General features: G+C 40.3%; 1 protein-coding gene across 2 annotated transcripts; it reads left to right on the top strand.

The window, feature by feature from the left end:
• Positions 1-2,736: 2,736 nt before the first annotated feature.
• TMEM192 (transmembrane protein 192) lies at positions 2,737-18,819 on the top strand. Of its 2 annotated transcripts, XM_085222034.1 has the most exons (7): positions 2,737-2,883; positions 4,783-4,929; positions 8,582-8,846; positions 10,785-10,919; positions 15,081-15,183; positions 16,191-16,311; positions 17,366-18,819. In XM_085222034.1, exons 1-7 carry the CDS (start codon positions 2,848-2,850, stop codon positions 17,393-17,395), a joined length of 837 nt encoding a protein of 278 aa, XP_085078160.1. In that variant the 5' UTR covers positions 2,737-2,847; the 3' UTR covers positions 17,396-18,819. The 2 variants fall into 2 exon arrangements, with proteins under 2 accessions (XP_085078160.1, XP_085078161.1); XM_085222035.1 differs by lacking the exon at positions 16,191-16,311 and having other exon boundaries at positions 2,738-2,883.
• The last annotated feature ends 1,844 nt before the right edge of the window (positions 18,820-20,663 follow it).

Below are 20,663 nucleotides of genomic sequence, written 5' to 3'. Positions count from 1 at the left end.
GTATAGTTTGCATTGTATGAAAATCAGAAGCTAAATATGGAGAGAAAGATTCCTTTTTCACATGTATTCAACAGTGAACTGGATTTTTTTTTAACCTCCACAGGATTTTAAGTACTTACAGGAGCTTGAAATAAATAAGTACCCATGAAGTGTCTGTAATCTAGAAAATACACTTCATTTACTGCAGTATGACTGTCAGCCAGGACGGTTAAAACCAATTCATGCAAATACAAGCGTCTTTACTGTTATATTTACCTTTTCACTTCTCATTTGTATTCTTATGCCTTGTAGGATGTGTCAGAAGCCTATGTTCTCAGAGCAGACTGTTTTTACGCAGAGCTGAATATAATGTAAGTACTAATTGTACCTGCAGTATGAATAAGAAACAGCAATAATAATTACACCTTATAGCTTGATGTGAAAAGGCTGTTTCCACTCATGCCAAATTTAAAATAAAATTGAGAGGAACAAAAGTAGGTATTAGGCCTCTTTGTGAAAGTTAGTGCCCAAATATTGTAATTATTACTGACATGGAAAAGGTTGTGCCTAAGCGTAGGATTTAATCCCGGGTTTCTAATCTATTCTAGTTTTCCATAAAAGCAGTCTACAAATGAAGAATCATAGCACAGAATTGTTGGGCCATACTATATCTTTTTACCTTAGCTGCAATACAAGAATGGGCCTAACTCAATGATCTGCCTCAGGAGAAGATTTTCAAGTCGGGTGCACTAAAGCAACAATATCTGTGACATTTGTCAGAAGATGGAACTGGAATTGAGCATTAGAGAATCTTAAAAAGCCTACATCATCTTACATCATCAAAACCTTACTTACATCATAAAAACCCTCTCACAATAAAAATTACCGTGAATCCAGTAATTAAAACAGTATGCTCTTCTCTTCTGAGAACCAGGTACCCAAATTATCCACAATCCACAGAACTGGAGCTTTAACCCCCAGTGCACTGCATGATAATTCCAAGTGATGAATCAAATCCCTGATTTAAGGTTTCTTGATTCATAAGTGTTTGAACAACTGTTCTAAATTACTTAATGTTTTTGATTGATATCTCTCTTGATATCTTCTAGTAAGAACTATTGGTGATAAGTGGATGGTTGGACTGGATGATCTTGTAGGTTTTTTCCAACCTTGGTGTTTCTGTGATTTCTGTGATTCTGTGATTCTCTTTCCCCCACATTGTTTCACATCAGATATCATCCTGGCCCAGTTCAGAATGTAAACCCACTGAAAACAAAAAGGACAAAGACATTTGTGAAAGCAAAATGCAGGGAGATAGATATGCAGTTGACCATTTTATTTGATTGTAAATCAAAGCAACAGTAGCTAAGCAACACAAGATGATGTGTGACTTTCATTAAAAAAAAAAAAAAAAAGTTTGGGGTTGAGTGCACCCTCAGTAAGTTTGCAGACAACACTAAGCTGGGAGGGAGTGTTGATCTGCCTAAGGGGAGAAAGGCACAACAGAGGGATCTGGATAGACTGGATAGATGGGCCAAGATTAACTATATGAGTTTCAGTAGGGCCAAGTGTCAGGTCCTGCATTTCACAGAATCACAGAATGGCCAGGGTTGGAAGGGAGCTCAAGGATCATGAATCTCCAACCCCCCTGCCACATGCAGGGCCACCAACCTCCACATTTCATACTAGACCAGGCTGCCCAGGACCCCATCCAGCCTGGCCTTGAACACCTCCAGGGATGGACGGGGCGTCCACAGCCTCTCTGAGCCAGCAGTGTGCCCAGGTGGCCAAGAAGGCCAATGGCATCCTGGCTTGGATCAGGAATGGAGTGGTGAGCAGGACCAGGGAAGTCATCCTGCCCCTGTACTCAGCACTAGTGAGGCCTCACCTCAAGCACTGTGTTCAGTTTTGGGCACCTCAGTACAGAAGGAACATGGAGATGCTGGAGCAGGTCCAGAGAAGGGCAACAAGGCTGGTGAAGGGCTTGGAGAATGTGGCCTATGAGGAGAGAGTGAATGAACTGGGGCTGTTCAGTCTGGGAAAGAGGAGGCTGAGGGGAGACCTTATTGCTCTCTTCCAATGTCTGAAAAGTGATTGCAGCAGGAGTGGGATTGGTCTCTTCTCACTGGTGACAGGATGAGGGGAAATGGCCTCAAGTTGTGCCAGGGTGAGTTTAGGTTGGATATCAGGAAAACGTTCCTTACAGGAAGGGTTGTTAAGCACTGGAATAGGCTCCCCTGGGAGGTGGTTGACTCACATCCCTGGATGTATTTAAAAATCATTTGGATGTGGTGCTCAGGGACGTGATTTAGCAGAGGGCTGTTAGAGTTAGGGTAGTATGGTTAGGTTGTGGTTGGACTTGATCTTGAAGGTCTTTTCCAACCTGAGTGATTCTGTGATTCTATGATTCCTCAAAAAAAGTTTAACGCTATTTTGATTTTTAAGAACTAGTATAAATCGTTCTAAAAATCGATCTAAATGTATTTATAGTCAAAAAAAAAAAAACATTCTAGCCATTATGATTAGCTATCACTCAGCTCCTTGGCTGTGCGACTGGATGCAGTGCACTGTACACAAGCGGTTCTGGTTTCTGCACAACAGATACGTTAAGCAGAACACAGAGTGCGTTTTATTGAAATATCCTTAGAGTAGATGTTCATCAGCCACGTTCCTGTGCAGACCGTGCCAGCCAAGCTACGTCCTCTGCATGGCAGAGCACCTTATAAAAGTAACACCGCGCGCCTCAACGCAACCGTGCGGCCGCAGCCCCGCCTCCGTAGCCAATAGCCGGCGGGGCGGGGCCCGGGCCTGCGCCTGGCGGAACCGCCGCTTAAAGGCGGGCGGGGGGAAGCGGGCAGGGCTGCGGAGATGGCGGTGACGGGGCGGCAGCGGGACTTGGATAACGTGAGCGCGGGCGGAGCGGGGCTCTGCAGGGCGCGGGGGCGGAGTGTCGGCGCTCGGGAGCGGGGCCGGGCTCGCATAGGCGAGGCGGAGCGGGCACGGCTGGCCGCGGGGAGCGCCGAGCTGGGCGCCTGCCGGTGGGGCTCGTCCGCTTCTGGTTCTTTCTTCCGCTTTTTAGTTATTTTTGCTCTTCAGCGACAGGCTGAGGCCTGCTCTTCCTCTCGGTGTGGGTGGCGGAAGGAGCTGCTGAGCGAAGAGCTGCCGGCCCCCGTCGGGAAGCGAGAGGTTTCCCTGTGGGGTGTGGAGCTGGGCGTGAGGTGCCCGCATGGCGGGGTCCGGCTGTGCTGGGCTTCCTTATAAACACAGCTTACGTTATTTCTTATGAACACAGCCTGCTGTTTCTCCTATAGCAGCGACTGTAAATGTGGCGTTTATGCAACAGTTCGTACTGCAGCTTCATCTACAATAGGAGGCCATGTGTTCTGATTGCTTTGGCTTCTAATGGGTGTGGTTTTAGCAAGCCTTAATTGAATGAAGCCTGCAGTTGACCTAGTTAAGGTGCTTCTTAGCTTTGCATCTCCACAGTTCTCGTGGTCACCTTGCTGAGCGATGCCCATCCAGGGAGCTCTATCAACTGCTGTACCCAACGGAGGCTGTGGATGCCCCATCCCTGGAAGCATTCAAGGCCAGGCTGGATGTGGCTCTGGGCATCCTGGCCTGGTGGTTGGAGACCCTGCACGTAGCAGGGGGGGTTGAAACTACACGATCTTTAGTATGAGGTAGGATTGAAGGGAGATGGCTTTGTGGCTGGCGTGCCTGTCCTGAGTGCTTTCTTCCAGAGCTGAAAATCATTCCTGACATGGTGTAACAGGGATGGAGCATTTTTGTACTTCTACTTCTGGATTTTTAAGTTAGTAATGTAAAAAGGAGCAGTAGCATTTCTAGACTTAAAGGTCTACTGTAAAAGGTTATTTTACCATGGGAGTATTCCAGCAAGAGCTGTTTACATTCGAAGGCTGTGGTAAATAAAAATTTGAAGAGTACTCAGGTGAGGAAGACCTGTTTGCACCCGGTAGTTAGGTGAGCAAGCCATTTGCTGTGCAAAATTAAAACTTAATGCTGGCTGAACTAAGCCCAGATGACTACTTCCTTTGTTGTAGGCAGATGTCTATAGATGAAACAACACTTAGGAGCCCATCTCTTCCTATTTCTGTCTTAGTAAATAGTTGTTATTTCTGCCCACAAGTTTTACTTTGTTTTTCTATTCCATGTCCACAAAGGAAGACTTTTTTTTTTTCTTCCACCTATGCTTAGGTTATTCTTATTATTTTTTGTGTTAAAAAGAAAACACAAAGATTTCAGGAGGATTACATAGCTGAGATACCTGTGCGGAAAGTGGAGTTTAAGAAATGCCAGTATTTGGCAGCACTGTGTCTCAGAAGGGCTTTGTGTTCTCTGGTGATGGCAGAGAATGTCTTGTCCAGCCCTTAGTGGAATCTTTCCGAACTGATTCTTCATCCTTGCCTGGATTTGGTTTGAACCATTGCTGCGTTTGGTGTGTTGGTGGCTGAATCACTTGAACTGAGCTTGCATTCGTTAGTGGTAGACTACAACTCTTTCTTTGTCTGTGCAACTTTACTTGCACAAATGCGTGAATAACAGACTTACAGTACCTGTATAAAACATGAGAATGACTCGAAGACTAAACTTCCTTAAAACTGAGAATGATGCCAGGAGGTGGGCTCATGTTAGATTCCTCTGGGTTTGAATTTGCTTAGAACTTAAGAGCATGTATCTCGAGATACTGATCTTGTTCTTTTTTTCATAGCTGAAGCAATAGGAAACTGTTCTGGCTTCACATTCAGAGCTTATTTGTGTTTATTTCTCCCTTCTCTGTTCCAGGGCTCCTTGGAAATAACACAGAGTTTAGAAGATGAAGCTCTGCTGGATGCACCGCTTATTTCATCTCATACACTGTATTCTCAACTAAGGCCAAGATTTCATGCTATCCCAGTAGTTCTTCTTGCCAATTTTCTGTTGCTGCTGCATGTAAGTTTAAGAAACATGACTTCCTTATGAAAATGTATTATCTTCATTCTGAAATGTTACCCATTGTGTAAACAGAAATCTCACAGTAATGCTATGGCACATCTCTTTAGGGAGTGGAAAAGCCATTTTAAGTAATAGCTGTTCAAGGTTGTTGGAAGTATATCTTGAAGGAACACTACTGGTGCAGAGGTGCTCAGATGAGTTATAGAGTGCTAAGATCTGTACTTAATGTCACAGAGGAGACTTAAAGTATTTCTTATCATAGTTACTAAGCATGTCAAGTTAGACTAATTCCTGGGTTTTTGCGTGGTAGTGAATGGAGGGGTAAAGGAATGCAGGTGTTATTTCTTGCTATGACTTCCATCTGGGAGTTGAGGTGGAAGAGCACAGGCAGAGCACAATCTTATGGCTAATAGTGTAAAGGTCTTGCTGGGATTGGTAGATGGAAGCCAAGAGAGTCCTGTCAAGTAGTGAGTTTATCCTTTAAAAGCTGAAGACAATTATTGCTTACAATCATGTGGAAACTTCACAGGAAGACCAGGTGAAGAGTTTTGATCGTAAGAGCAAATTCAAATGGTACTTTCATGGCATAATGCCATTAATACAGACCTGGAGATGGTGTGTTTTTAAAGCCACAGAATACTCAAGACCAGCAAATGCAGAAATTCTTTAATCATAAATGACAAAAATTCTATCATTAGTCCTATGCAAAGCACTCTCTAACAGAATTTTAAAAACTTGTTTCAGCCTCAGAGCTATTTGAACAATATGCCCTGGCCTCCTTTTTCAGTAGATGTTTTGTATGCTTCCTAGTAATATCAGCAAATCTTCCTCTGTTGAGCAACTTAGGAAAGTCTGTTCCTGCTGTTCTGTTGACTAGACTGCTAGTATTTCCCATAGAAACTGAATGTCTAGCCATATTTGTTTCACCTACCAGAACATCACTGGTACTGTTAGATAGCATTTTGAGTCTGCATTATGAAGGTAGACACTGCAGTTAGTTGTAAAGAACTATACTTTCCAGTGCACTGGGATTGTTTCTGTCTACTGTAGGCAGTTGTAGTGGAAGTTGTAGTGGAATGTCAGTCACTCTGATGCTAGAGAACTGCTAGAAACCTTTCAGTTCCCATCGTTTTCCTCTCTCCTGCAAGTGGAGAGAGAGGGTAAAAAAAAGAACTGCTCAAGTCCCTGTAAACATGCAGTTTTCAAGGTTAAGTCTTGCTGCTATTGCTGAGCCTGTTCCAGGGCAAGTCAGTAATTGAAACAAAATGGAGAGCTATCATTTTCTGTTGGTGGAGTACAGCAATATAAGTGCCCATGGAGTAGTGCTATCTCTTGCTGAAAAGAAACATGCTGATGATGGGGAAAGCTAGTGATCTTTATTTTTTTTTTCTCCTTCCCTCTCAATTCTACAAATGTGTATGAACTCTGTGGAATGTGGAAACATCAGGTTAGCTTATGATGGATAGCCAACAAATGCAGCAAGTATCCTGGAGAAGTTAACTCATGATAGTGTTGGGAGGTAAAGCCGTAATGCATCTCTAAAATTGTCTGTGGGGCACTTGATGTATTTCTTCTCCCTTCTGTAACCAGAAGTGGAGCTAGGCAGCAAATAGCTCCTTCAGAGTGGTTGCTTAGTTGCATTAAATTCTGGAGTGTCCTTATGTTGGTGTGTGTTGGGGCTGGGGTTTGTGAGTGGCTTTCCTTTTTTCAAGGCTTTTGGCTTCTGTCAGGCGACTCCAGAGCAGTAGAAGATACACAGACCCCTTTATATTAACCTTATCTCTTCTCTGCATGTGTACATAAAGAAAACAGCTTCTTGAATTCTGCTCTTTATAAGAGTAAATTTTTGCTTATTATCTTGACCTGGGGTGGGAAACTTGGTGTTGGACTTCCTCAGAATGTAAGCTAAACATACTTATTAAGTGGCACTCTTAAAGCAAGCTGTCTCCTCATTGTAGGTGTTGACATAGATTAATAGAGCTGCAATGCTGGAGCATGACAGCTGGCATCACACAACTTAGTGTAACAGTTTTCTGCACTAGAATACATTTCTTATACTTGGAGTGAATTGAGCTGGTTGTGTTTTTGTTTTTAAAGGCAAACCTGACAGTAAATGGACTAAATAAAATAGAGGTTAGCTGGATTATTCCTAGCTTTGTAAGGAAAGGGGATGGCTACATTATAGCTTAAATGTTCTGTTGATAACCAGCTTCTTAACTAACTTCTCATTTAAGATACTTAGAGCTAAGATAACTTTGGATTTTAATTTCCTTTGAATAAAAAGTCTAATATAGATGCTTTTCCCCCCACTGTTTTTTTTCCTTCTGCCTTCTACCCTGGCTTTCCTATGATGTGATGTTGCTTTCTGTTGATTGCATGCAAGTTGTTCTCTTCCCACTTATTCCTTCCCTCGCCTCTCAATCATGAACTCCATTCACAACTCAAGTGGACTGAAGGTGGTTCACATCAGTAGTTAGTGGCTCCAGAAGGCTGACTTCTGTGAACAAAGTTGCTTGAGAAATAACAAAAATAGGAAAAGTTGAAGGGTGTGAAAGGGCTGGATGTCCATGAAGTGGAATAGGAGTAAACTATTGAAGCAAAATGGCTTTGAAAATCAGACTTTCTTTTGTATCTCATATTGATGTGGTGTTTTTATCAGTTCTGAAATATGGGAAACTTATAAAATTCAAGTGTATTAGTGGCATGAAAGCTGCTTAGAGTTGAAGCAAAAACACTTTTGCTGCATATAGAAGCTTTCAGTTGACTTTGCATCATTGGGATTTGTCTTATTTCAGTTCAGTTTTAAAATACTCATTCCACAGAATGAAGAAGGATGTGAGAGGACCAGATTTTCTTGTTCACTAAATGAAAATGTTCAAAAAAAAAAACAAAACACCCACAACATTTTGTAGGGATTTAACATGCATGCACCTCAGATAATCTGCACCAAACATTCTACCTTCTAGTTGGCCAGAAGATGGCACATCCTGCAGTGTTGATGCTGGAAGCATGAGGAGAAGCCTAGAAGGCATGAAAACTTACAATGTAACTTTCCTAGGCTGGTCCTTCTGATAAATTTGGAACTACATGAAGAAACTGATTAAAAATTACTCTTTAGGGTTTTTTATCCCATGTTAGTAATTCACTGTGTAAGGTAGTATGTTGATGTTTTGCTTTCTAATGTCAGCCTGGAGATTGGATTTAAGATTAAGTATCACTAATGAAATGTCAAATTCTTGTGTGGAAAGAAATGTAGTCTGTCCTAGAGAGCAATAACCAGTTTAATTGAATGAGTTTAAAAAAAACTTTTTGTGTGAATCACTTTCCTCTCAAAGTAAAATTGGGAGAAAAAAAAATTGCCCAGAAATCAGGTTAATTCTCTTGGAAAAAGAGGCTTGGCTAACAATGAAATGGAGCTGGGGGGAATACTGAAAACAGTGGTCATTCTCAACTCTGTTCAACTCTGTGCAATGAGGAGTATGTTACTTGGATTACATGTGATTGTGGTAAGATTACCTAATATTCATAGCTTATCTCAGCTTCAGTGAAATCAGTTCAGAGTAATGTGTAACAAATCTCAGAAATCTGTCTTGTTTTATAGCTGACTGCTGACTGTGGGTTTTCTCCCTTTTCTTTGTTTCTCTTTCAGGTTGTTTTTGTTGTTCTAGCGTTTTTAGCAGCTATGTTTTGTTCTTACCCCAATCCAAATCAGGACAAATGCCCTGGAAACTATACTCACCCACTTAAAGTACAGACTGTCATCATAATTGCAAAGGTAATTCTTTGGATTCTGCATGTGTTTTTTGAACGCTACGTCCACCACCACCACAGCAGAATCAGAAGCAGAGGCTACTTCTTAATATATCGATCGACAAGGCATCTCAAGAGGCTTCCACTGGTGATACATTCTACAGGTGAACTTGTTTTCTTGTTCATCCTATAAAGCTTTACATTCTGATGTGCTGGAAGACTGAACAATTCTGTATCACATATTGTGAACTTTAAAAAAAAAAAAAAAAACACAACACTTCAAATGAGCATTTGTAGAGGCTGTTTTATTCAGATGGGCTGTTCTGACTTGCCAGATGCACGTTGTAAAGAACTTTTATAGTACAAAAGTGCCCAGAAGTTGAAGTAACAAATGTAGTGACTTGTGTTTAGCTGGTGTTCATTTGCATACTGATTAATCTAGTTAGCTAAGTGACAGGACTGCAGATCCATCCAGGAAGCGTAGCCTTGTTTTTCAACCTTAGTATTTTAGTGAAAGTAAAGTAAAACAGCTGCATGAACTGTTGTTCAATAAATGTCTGAATTGAGTTAAACAAGTGAATTAAGTCTTCAGTAGGGCTTCATGTAGCACTTGGCTCTACTTGTAACTGCATTTTTTTCTTCCAATGGACAGCGTGTGATGTGTGACAGTGGGGTTTTTCTTGTTTTCTATGCTACGCCACTGGCCAGTGAAGCTGAAAAATGTTTCAACAGTCAGCTGCTTTCTTTTTTACAAAGAAAAAAGCTCTCCTTCATTAAATCTAAAGATCCATGTAATATGAGGGGCTTCTCCATGCGTGGATGACAGAGTAGCAGGGAAGGGCATTGGCTTTCACAGTGTTTTTCTTAGCTGTAAATCTTGTAAACATCTGGAATAGAAACTTTTCACCAGCCTTGTAGGCTGTGGCCCTACTGCATATGAAACTGTAGCTTTGATTCCACCTAGTCGTGAAAAGATAACGTGAAAACCTTGTTTGAATGTGCAAAACTGCAGGCTATGGCCACTAGATAGAGCTCTGAAGATGCTTTTGGCATGCAGTGACAAGATTAAACTGCAGCAGGCTTAAGTATTTTGAATAATAGTTAAAGGACTGTTTCTGCCTATTGAACCAAGACTGAGGTTATTAAACTTGACTCTTGTCTTAGATGGAGTCAATTTCTTCTCTGCTCTACCAACTGTGGGTAACTGTAAATATTCGGGTGCAATCAGTTCTGTGCTGTGAACTTGTGATGTAAATCATCTGTAGCTCAGAAGGTGGTTAGCCCCAGTACTCTGAACACCTAATTATGCTAATTGCTGTCGATGTACTGACAGTTCAGTTGCCTAATGCAGGAGAACTTTGCAGTCCTCTAGTTGTTTTCATGTTTAGTGCTTTATGGCTATAGCATTTGTACAGGAAATGAGAATGTTTTGCCTTCCACATGAGACATGCAACAGTGTATGAGAATTTAAAGAATGCAAAATAAATTCTTAGGTCTGTAACTCAATGCTTATTCTCTGTAGCTATTTGTGCTCATCTCAGTTTAAACTTCAGTGACCTGTAAGTATTAAATAATAGCTAGGCAACTGGAAAGCTGTGCAAATATCTCCTTCTGAAAGAGTTAGAAGTCTTACTTATCTTTATTTTTACAGGATGTACTTTTAAATGCACTGAAATCTTCTGCTTGAAGGAAAATGCCCTTTCATTTCAAACTGAGTGATATGACCTCTTAGGTATTGAAAGAAAAAAAAAAAAAGCAGGTTTTAAGATGGATAGTAGTTCCTAGCAAGGCTAGGAACTGTTTAAGTCAACATATGCTGTATGTTAGGTTTTCCTAATCCAGTCCTTCACCCTCTCCTTAAGTCAGAAAAAGATCATTTAAAAAAAAAAAACACCCTACCATTACAATCAAATGCTGAAATGAAACTTAATTTTCCTGCTAGGAGTTGTGAGCTTGCACCACGTGTGTTAGCAAGTTAACCAAACAGGCAAGTATGGTTTGAAGCACTGCAGCCTAATGCGGATCTCCAGGATGAGAGACTAACCAGTTACTTCTAACAGCTGTGAAATTCTTATCCCTGAAAAATAATGCTTGTTTTCTAGGTAATGCAGCCCTGCTTTTGATTTTGTCAACCCAGCATTCCTTTCCTGATCACAGTAAAGTGTACCTGTATCTTATCCTGGGAGTCCTGGGCCTGGAGCTGATCAGTTCACTGACATGTTTAGTGATTTACACAGGTGAGAGATGAATTTTGCCTTATGGAATGTGGATTGCTGTAACTGCTCCTGAAAAGTTTTGTTTGCCCTCAGGGTAGTACGCTTTGGGCATCCCAAGATGATTAACCAAGATGATGTAAATAGGAAATGAATCTGTACCTGTGGAAAAGCTGAGGTGAATCCAGAACAAATGGAAAGGCTGAGAGATTTGATTCTGGTTTCTAAGTTTTTTTGGTAAACAAAAGAGCTTAGCTTAATGCTGTAGATTCATTGAAGTGGCAATAAAGAAAATTGTTGCTGAAGTGTCCTGTGAACAGACTTGTCTTGTGGTGCATTCTCAATTGCACTTATTGTGAGTTGCAGAGCTGTGAAAGCTGGTTTTATCAGCTTCTGTGGGATTTGCATAATTGATGGTGTGATGTATCTTGATCTCCAGACTTCTAAATCTATATTCCCTTCTCTTCTTTACCTGGTCCTATCTCCAAAAGCTTCAGTTCCTCTGTCACTAAAATGTAAGAATTAACCCTAATGAATGTGTTTGGTTTTTTTTTTTTAGATTGCTTGTATTCCTGCTTAACAGTAGCAACGTTTTCTGTGGCAGAGAGGTGAAATCAGACAGGCAGACTTAAGTTTGCTCCAAGCTTTGAATCAAACAGTAAGAAAGTTGAAGCATGCCCTTCAGGACTGCATGTGGTTAAACATGAAGTAAAAGCCATTTTCATGGTAGTCAGTTTGTCTTAATTTGTGAGTGTTTTTGTGGTTTTTATTATTACTAATTTCAGGAGCATTCCCTTATAGAAAAGCTTTGGTGTAATGACATAAGTGCTGCTGAACATCTTGGTCATCTAGGAAATCCAACTTAGTTTTTTGCAACAATATTGAAATCAAAATACAGCAAGAAGTCCCTGCTCTGAACTGCATCTCAGTTCTGTATGGCATGTGAGATGCCTCCATGTGTGTAGTTTTAACAGGTTTTCCATTGAATTAACCAGCTTTGCTCATGTAGATTTCCTGTCCTGGAGGAAACATGAGCATGGCAGTTCTAGAGAGCTATTCCAAGAATGCTGGAAGACATCCCTTCTTAGCATAAGTATACTTGCTTTCCTGGGAAACTCAAGAGTAGAGATAAGCTACTAAACATCATTAGAACTTGAGGAGTTCCAGTGAAACAGTATTTGTTACCCTGAGACCTCTTTAGCTCAGTGAGCTTCATTGTGTGTCTCTTACCTTAGTAAAATAGACTAAGCTGCTATCAAGGTTGATTTTCTTCTAGTTAGATCTGAGATTGGAATTCTATAAGAGCTCTTAAATGACCTGACCTTCTGACATCAAGAAGGTTGTCTTCGTTGGCTTGTACTGCCAGTACTCACGAAATCATTAACCAGTTTATACCTAGGAAGGTGTGGGGCGTGATGTTCTTGTTTTTTTGAGATGGATGAGCTGGGGGAGGCTGGAGGAGAAAGTTCCTTGAGTGCTGGAATCAGAGCAAAGGAAGGACAGAATTGCAGTGCAAGAAGGAATGAAGACTGTTCCTTTTGACAATAGTTACCTTGATCCCACAGCACTCTAAGCTTCATTCTCTAAAACTTGATTGATGTACAAAGCAAGCGTTAATTATTACATAACACTTGACTGAAGGTGGGGAAGACCTTTCTAATTACTTAGATTGCATTTTCCAGTGGGTAGGTAGTTCAAAATGTTTTGGGATGGAAAACAAGTTGAGGTAAGCTAACAGACCTCACGTCTGTGTGTGTAATGATTGGTTTTGAGAGAGTTTGACACTTAGAAGGTTAAAGTGTGTATTTCCTGAAGGGAATAGAGGAGTACTTGGTTAGATTTGTCTCTGGTGTAATAGTGACTTTTACATATTTTTTTCTTCTCTCAAAACAGATCAGGAAAAAATGGGATATTTAAAAGGCAGTTCTCTAGTCTTCTGGAGTGCCCCTTCATAGGGCAAACACTAGCAGATACCACTTACTCTTCTATGACTGCACCACTAATGTAGCTCTGCAGCTACACCAGCAATCCTGGGGAGCCTGTGGTGGTTCTACACTACAAATTCACAAACAATCAACCCCTTGCTTGTGTTGGTAGATGACCCCTAAACTTAGTGGGAAGGTCATACCAGTGTAGAGTTAAGTTGCTTCTCTCCTGTGGATTTTTTGCATCTCTACTCGATTTGCATGTATCTTTAGAATTCATATAGCTGTTTGGGTTTTTTTTGTTTAAATATTATTTAATGCCTCACAAATAAGTGTTGTGGAGTGCCCAACTGAGACTTTATGATTCATAAAATAGCCAGTAGTTCACAAAATTACGTCTCATGAAGTACAACTGCCCTGAATAAGAACTTCCATTCAGCTATGTGCATATATTTAGAGAGAGAGCTGTGAGCTCTGGAGGTGAGGAATCAGGTCTACATAGAATTGCAGGGATTACTCTATAACAGACTCAATTTATGTAAGTCTTTTGAGAGAAGTAGGTGTGCCTGAAAGAAAAGAAAATGATGCAGAGAGCTCTAAATGTAAGTTGAATTAATCTTAAGTTCATTATTGATAGGGCAGGGGGTCAAATATTATGTTTTACTAAATATATGTACTTACTGACTTTCCTACATCTATCTAATAGTGCATAAATAAGACTACCATTCTCATAAAGCATGTTGGAAATTCCTGGTCTATTCCTTTGTGGTTTTACTTGTAGAGGAATACTGTCATGGAAATAACTAACCTTTGAGCTTAACTTGTAGCTAACCTCTGGAGGGCCTTAGCATTGTTTTAGCAGGGTGCCCCGTAGTAAACCTTACTATATTATTAACTTGTAAGAACAGTCTTTCTCTGCTTTAGTGGAAATTTCTCATGTGGACCAAACTGAAATGGCTTTTCTGGTATTAAATGTAGTTCTTGTGAAGCAATACATGGTTGGAAATGTATAATCTGGATCTCTGAAGTACATTCCCTTTCTTAATTGGGGGTTGATATTTGAATAGTTTCAAGTATTTTCAGCTTCCTTCCAGAAATAACATAGTGTCTGCTGTTTTTCTCACCCCCACCTATCTCCATTCTACATCTGCTACCTTTCTCTTAAACTTAATTCACAGATGCCCAGGAATGACTTGTTTTTTTTTTTAACCAACATTGTGAAGTGTACAGTAAAGAATCTCCAAGGTTGGAAGAGACCTCCATGATCATCCAGTCCAACTGTCCACCTACCACAAGGATTTCCCCAATATACCTTGACCCTTAGTACAACCTTTAAACTTCTCTTGAACACCTCTAGGGATGGTGATTCAACTACCTCCCTGGGCAGCCTGATTCAGTGCATGACCATTCTTTCTGAGAAAATTTGCCTAATATCCAACCTGAACCTTGTGTGTCACAGCTTGAGGCCGTTCCCTCTAGTCTTATTGTTAGTTCCCAGGAGGTGAGGTTGCCCACCACAACTTCCTTTCAAGTTGTGGAGAACAATGAGGTCTCCCTGAGCCTCCTCTCCTCTGGACTGAACAATCTCAGCTCCCTCAGCTACTCTTTATAAGGCTCGTGTGCCAGACCTCTCACCAGCTTCATTGCCCTTCTCTGGACATGCTCAAGGGTCTCTGTCTTTCTTGTAGTGTGTAGCTATCAAAGAGCCACTGCTTTGTGTACTTAATAGCTTTCTGTTTCAAGTCTCCTAGTTCTGGAACAGGCAGACAAGCTGAAGCTTCTTTGTAGGTAGTCTAGTTAAAATAGTATTTATGAAAGAGTTTATAAGAGAACTTGTGACCTAGATGCAATACTAGTATCAAAACTTCCTACAGCTGTTTTTAATTGCATGTTGCTTAATGTATGGCCCGAATTTAGGCTGAATCTCAGTTCCATCTCAAAGGTAGTTGAGATTTTTCTTTTCTTTAGGAGATTAAACTTCACATGTGCTAAGCAGTGTATTTAAGCTTTCCTCTTGAGGTCTTCACTTACAGTCTTTGAGCAGTGGGACTGAAAGAATATAGAAGTATTTATAATCAAAGCTGTATTGGTGATGAGTAAATTCTGCTTCTGTTTCTCCTTCCCCACTCTCAAAATTCCCACACTTCCTTTGTTTTCTACTCTAAGGCAAACTTATGTTACAGATTTGTTTTTAACCTGGACTCTGGTGATAAAGCTTCTGTGTTGCTTTCTAAACATTGTATGAATTTGTTTCTTTTAGTGAAAATAAGCAACTTCAATCGTGCAAAGCCAAGACCTGACATAATTGAAGAAGAAAAGATGTATGCTTACCCTAGTCACGTTACCTCAGAAGTTGGATTTGGGTAATATTTTTCTGTACTAATCCTGCTATGTGTTCAACTGTGGTAATGCTGACTGAAGTAATTGTGTTACTTTATGTAGAAATATGTATAGCCTTAAATCTGTCAGCCACAATAGGTGTGGGAAAAATCCTTCTGAAAGGAGTCATAGATCTAAGGCTGCTATTGTACACACAGGTGAGAAGTGAAGTTTTGTGCTTTTGTATAGAAATAGCAATTTCTTCACAGATGCAGGAACTATCAAAGATGAGACGGGAATTATTTGAACATTCAGAGCTGTTTGCATCAGTCTTCAATGTACTACGAATAACTGTGCTTAATCTCTTTATAATTGACTTGAAATGCAAATGGAAGATAAATGTTAGTGTCTTATACTTGTTTACAGTGTGTCTCCAGAAGTGCAGCTTCTTCAAACAGTTCTTTCAGACAAGAAAACAAATTGCAGACAGCTGATAGATGAAAAATCTGCAGTTTTGTTCAATTGCTGGCACAGAACAGCACATTCTAGCAAGGGAGTTGAAATATATTTCCAGTTCATGAAAGAATTATAAATGTGGATAAGCCAATTGAGACATATGTTCTTACTGACACAGAAGACTAGCCACCATTAACCTCACAAGCACTGAGACTGTTTCTCTTGTGCTTGTGTCAACACTTGGTGGCTGAAGTGAGCCTGGTGATGACTTAACAAAAAGCCAAAGCTAACCTGGATTTCCACGTGAGAATTTTTCAAGAAACTTTCAAATACAGCATGACTTAATCTTACATGGCTTACAGTAAAAGCTGTAGTGCAGAAGTGCAGAGGTGACTACTGCTTCTACCCTCCCCTGTGTATCACAAATGCAGCCTGCAGATGCTTTCATGGAACTTGGAAGTAGAGATTCAGGATACAGGAAGGATTTAGAGTTGTCTTGCTATTTTGATGCAATGTCTGCCTTCCATCTTTATATCAACATTATGGCAAATGCATGGGGGAATTCACTCCTTTCTTGTTTAATTCTTCCCCTGAGAAATCCTCAAGTGCTAGAGAAGTTTGCAACAATGAGCAGCAAAGGAAAAGACTCTGATCCCTTGGTTAAAGAGTGTAAACTTCCTCTGAGAACTGATTACAAAACAGTTATTTTAATCCAGGTCTGTACAATTCTGACTCTTTCCTTTTGAGTTTAAGGTCTATTGAAAAGTGAATCCTGTTAGCTGTTCAGTTGACCTTCATTCTATGAATGCTTTATCAATATTGTGATCTCCATGACCTAACCTACTGATCAGAAGCTGTTCTGGTGCTTTAAGTTGGTAGTGCAGATTAGGGTTAGTGTTGTAAACATTCTCTAAAATACTTCATTTTTCCACCAGCTTAACCACAGTGGGTTTAAATTGTACTACTTCCACTCAACTGGTCAGTGCACTTGAACTATGATAAGGGCATTGCTACTCAACAAAGTGCTGCAAGGCTGATTTTTCTAAGCTCCAGGGTGCTCATCTATGTATTAAGAAAGCAGCCTTGCAAGTCAGCCAGCAGCAATTAATGAGTGTGGGAAGACTCAAGTATTCTCACAGACTTCAGTACTTGTGTTTTAATTTCTGACTGCGGATTTGACAGTTCTGTAGTCTTACAGGTTGTATGAAGTAGCTCTGTTTTATTGTGCTGGTTAAATATAGCCTTTGTAACATTGCTTTATGGAAGCTGGAGATGCCTCTAAGGTGAGGATACCTGTATGTGAGGTACTGGATCTGTAGTAGCACAGATGTTAGGTGCTAATGCTGTTAGAGTATTAACAAATAACATCACTACTCTTCTAGTCCACTTCCTAATGTGGCTGGAAAAGGTGGCATGGGTTTCTTAGTACAATCCTAGTGTGGTGTCTATTTCACTAGCTTAGGTTTGTAAAAGCTGAACAAGCAGCCCTGTACTACTATGGTTCTTCTGTACTGTCCAGCAGGAAATGCATAACTTGCTTATGCAAACACAGCTCAAAGTTTGGCCAACCTTTTTGTACTTCCTGCCCTTTCATCTATAAATGAGATGGGGTATAGAGATTGTTTTGCCTTTTGAAAAGCAGTCAAGATGTTCCAAAGTAAAACTGAAGGAAGCAATTTGTTACGGTATTGGTTAAAATGCAGTGACCTTTCATATGTCAAAAATCTGTTATCTTTTATGGAAACGTGTATTCACTTTTGTTCTTTCTAGGGAAAATTCAAGTTTAGAAGAGATAGTTGAGAAGCAAGGAGATGTAATAGAGTATCTTCAGCGACACAATGCACTGCTCAGCAAGAGACTATTGGCATTAACATCTCAGCAAATCAAAACTTAAACACTTGAACTGCTGCTGGAGCTCAGGAGAGAATACGAGGCAATACAATATCCAAACAGACCTGCAGAGATTATCTTCAATCTTCTTTCCCATTTCAAAATAGAACTTAAATTGCAAGTATGAGCTCTGCATACACTGTAAACCTGTGATAACTGGACTTAATGGCTTTTTTCCACATCAGTTCTGAGAAAATGTTCAGGAACTTAAAGGATTTTTAATTCCTAAGAGGTTACAATTGGACTTAAGGTAATGGTTTAACTTTTTTCAGTTGTTGCTGTTATTTTGCACTGGTGTTTTTTTTTTTGAGCTTTAAGTTACTGAAGTACTTTCTAGAATACACATTTGTTGTCAAATAAAACTTAATTTTGCAGAGGATGCCTCTCAGCATACAGTACTGAAGCTGGGATCTTGGGTATGTGTTCAATCACTGCACTTCACTATTTCCAGTTTTAAGTAGATACCTGCATTCTAGATTTGTTTTCTCCTTTGCCCACTAAAGGAATGAAGTTGTTTCCTAAGCCAGCAGGAATATTTAGCATCCAGTTGAAAAAATAAGAAGGGCAGAAGGGGAGGGTGGTATCCTAAAATGTGAGATTTGACAATCTTATGATTAGAAATTTGAGCAGCTGATCAGAATGCTGGCTTTAGAGAACAAAAAGGTGTCTTCAGGTCTGCTGATTCTCCTGCTACTGGAATTTTGTATCAGCAAAGATTAAACAGGATTCCTTCTGCCTGCCAAACTAACACACAAATGGTTGAAGTGCTCTCATTGACCCTGTAACCCAGTAGTGTTCAGTGGGGTTTAAAGTTAGATCCTGTTCAAGAACACTATCAGAGTTGCTCTATGCTTTGACTCTTCAAAAATGTCACTGTCTAAATTTAAAAGCCAAAATGAGAACATGTGTGGTGAAAATCAGCAGGAGATAGAATGGCCTTCTGCAAGTGGAAAAACAAGAGTTTTCAGTTCTAATAGATTTATTGGGAAGGGTGATAAAAACCATTCTCTTTAGATACTTTGTCTACCACTGTAGTCTAAACATTATTTTAGAAGCAAATGTCTGTGGGAAGACAGAATAATTACTGGTCAGAACTGGGAGGAAGATTCTCATGAGGAGTGGTCTTGTGGCTGAATACGAGGGAAAGAAACACAAATATTCTATTTTTTTTACTGGAACACAACTTCAGAAATAACTAAACTGTCTACTGTAATAACAAAGATGGAGATTGTCTTTTATTATAAGAAAAAAGTTGATATTTTGCTGCTATTTAACACTAAACTGTACCCCTTAATTGTTGTTTTTTGGAAATAAAGCCACGATTTTATAGTAAACATAGGATATAAATGTTTGTTTTAAGAACTCAGGTCTGAATGTGATTGTGTATACTGACTATGGAAAGCAGTAAACTGTGACTGAAGTTCATGTACAATAAATACAACTGAGATGCCATTACTACTATTCTGTAAGACCATAGCATATTGTGAACAGTTGTAAGCTGCTGAGTTGTTCTGAATGAACTCAAGGCTGGGATGACTGAACCTGATCTCTACACCCACCTCCACTTTTCTTAAAGTTTTCTTAAAGAAAAAAAAAGCTTGATGCCCACACCATTCAGGTAAGTAAGATTGATTCTAAGAAGTGGAATGAAGGGACAGATAGGTATGGCGAGGGGAAAATGTGTTCTAGGAAAATAAGCCTTAGGCAGATTTGCAGCAGAGAAAGTTTAAATTAGATGCCAGGAGGTGTCTTTATAGAGAAGGTAGCCAAGCACTGGAACCAGGCTGCTTTGTGTCCCCATCCATCAAGGTAGTGAAGAGATGTGTGCATGGGAAACTAAGGGGATGTAGTTCAGTGATGGAATACTGTTAGACTTGATGATCAGGAACTGTTTTCAAAATGCAGCAGATGTTGTGCTAAGCTAAACAGCAGCACCAGCCCTGTTCCTGTGGGCAGCTACACAGTGAGGGCCAGCTTTCTGTGCACGCATCTCCTGATCTGGTCATGTCACTGTGTGATGCATGCTGTGGATTGTGAATGCTGCTGAACTGGAGAAGCAGAGAGCTATCCTGATGCCAGCTCTGAGCCCTGGCTCAAAGAACTGCCTGTTCTACTGGCAGTGCTGTGCTTTGCTTTTCTGAAATTTTCTGAAACCCACTGCTTGCTGTGAGCTTCACATGGGATGTTGGGTTTTTGACCACTGGCAATGACTCAGAGTTCCCCAAATGTTCATGTTAGTAGTGTTCTGGTAGCTTCTGGCTGGGATGTTGAAATGAGCTGAATGCTTCTTGTTCTGCTTCTTAATAGTGCCTAGCAGAAATTATCCTGTGAAACCACCTCTGTGTTTCACCTCACGCAGGAAATCAGACTATCAGAATTTCTAACAATTTCCATCCTTTAGGGTGCTATACCAATTTTTCCTGCAGTTAAGCAGCTTCACCCTGCAGAAGGTCATCCTCACTCTAAGAAAGAAAGTGATGTTGAAGAACAAAGGCAGGTTGGCAGACAACGATCTGACCTTGAGGTAACTGGAGAGATGTTTAGGGAAACAAAACAAAACAGTATCATCAGCACTGGAATTTGTTAAGCTTCCAGGCATCGTCGTTAACTAAAGACAGGCTACGATGTCTGTGCTGTCCAAGTCAGAGCCATTTCCCACTGCAAAGCATTCAGCAAACTGATCGCTAGCAGGGAAGATAAAGGCCATCTGCAGTAGTAAGAGATCAGTATGCTAATTGTACTTTTCTGATGATAGTCAGGCATTTGAAACTTATTTACCATGCTAATACTGCTCCCGATTGACATTAATGCAAATCTTATGTGACCCTTAACAAAATTTGGCTTTGTGTCTACAGCTACTGAGATATTTATAGCCTATGTATGTGGCGTAAGGGAAATATTTCCAGTCTTTATTCTTCCATAAATTTCCTTTTTTCATTTTGGAAAGGGAAGAAGTGAATTGTTTATTATTCTTTGGGAACGAACTAATCGGCTGTTTCTCACCACAGCCTTACATTTACCTCTATTTCCTGTTGGTTCCGTGGAACCACAAGACCAAGCATTAGTTCTGAGTTTCAGAAAAATTCACATTTTGGCCTTCAGAGTTTGAGGGCTGAATAGACCTCCGGTCAGGTCTTTTGGTTGTTGGATTCCATCAATTTAATCTCCATTCTGAATT

This window comes from Meleagris gallopavo, chromosome 4 (assembly GCF_905368555.1).
Source record: "Meleagris gallopavo chromosome 4, MGAL_WU_HG_1.1, whole genome shotgun sequence".
Taxonomy (NCBI): domain Eukaryota; kingdom Metazoa; phylum Chordata; class Aves; order Galliformes; family Phasianidae; genus Meleagris; species Meleagris gallopavo.
This window is presented reverse-complemented; position numbering and strand designations above follow the sequence as displayed.

Coding starts and splice junctions, on each gene's coding strand:
- TMEM192 (XM_085222034.1), top strand. CDS start 2,848: ATGGCGGTGACGGGGCGGCAGCGGGACTTGGATAAC. Junction 2,884..4,782: donor GGCAGCGGGACTTGGATAAC/GTGAGCGCGGGC, acceptor TCTCTGTTCCAG/GGCTCCTTGGAAATAACACA. Junction 10,920..15,080: donor ATGTTTAGTGATTTACACAG/GTGAGAGATGAA, acceptor TGTTTCTTTTAG/TGAAAATAAGCAACTTCAAT.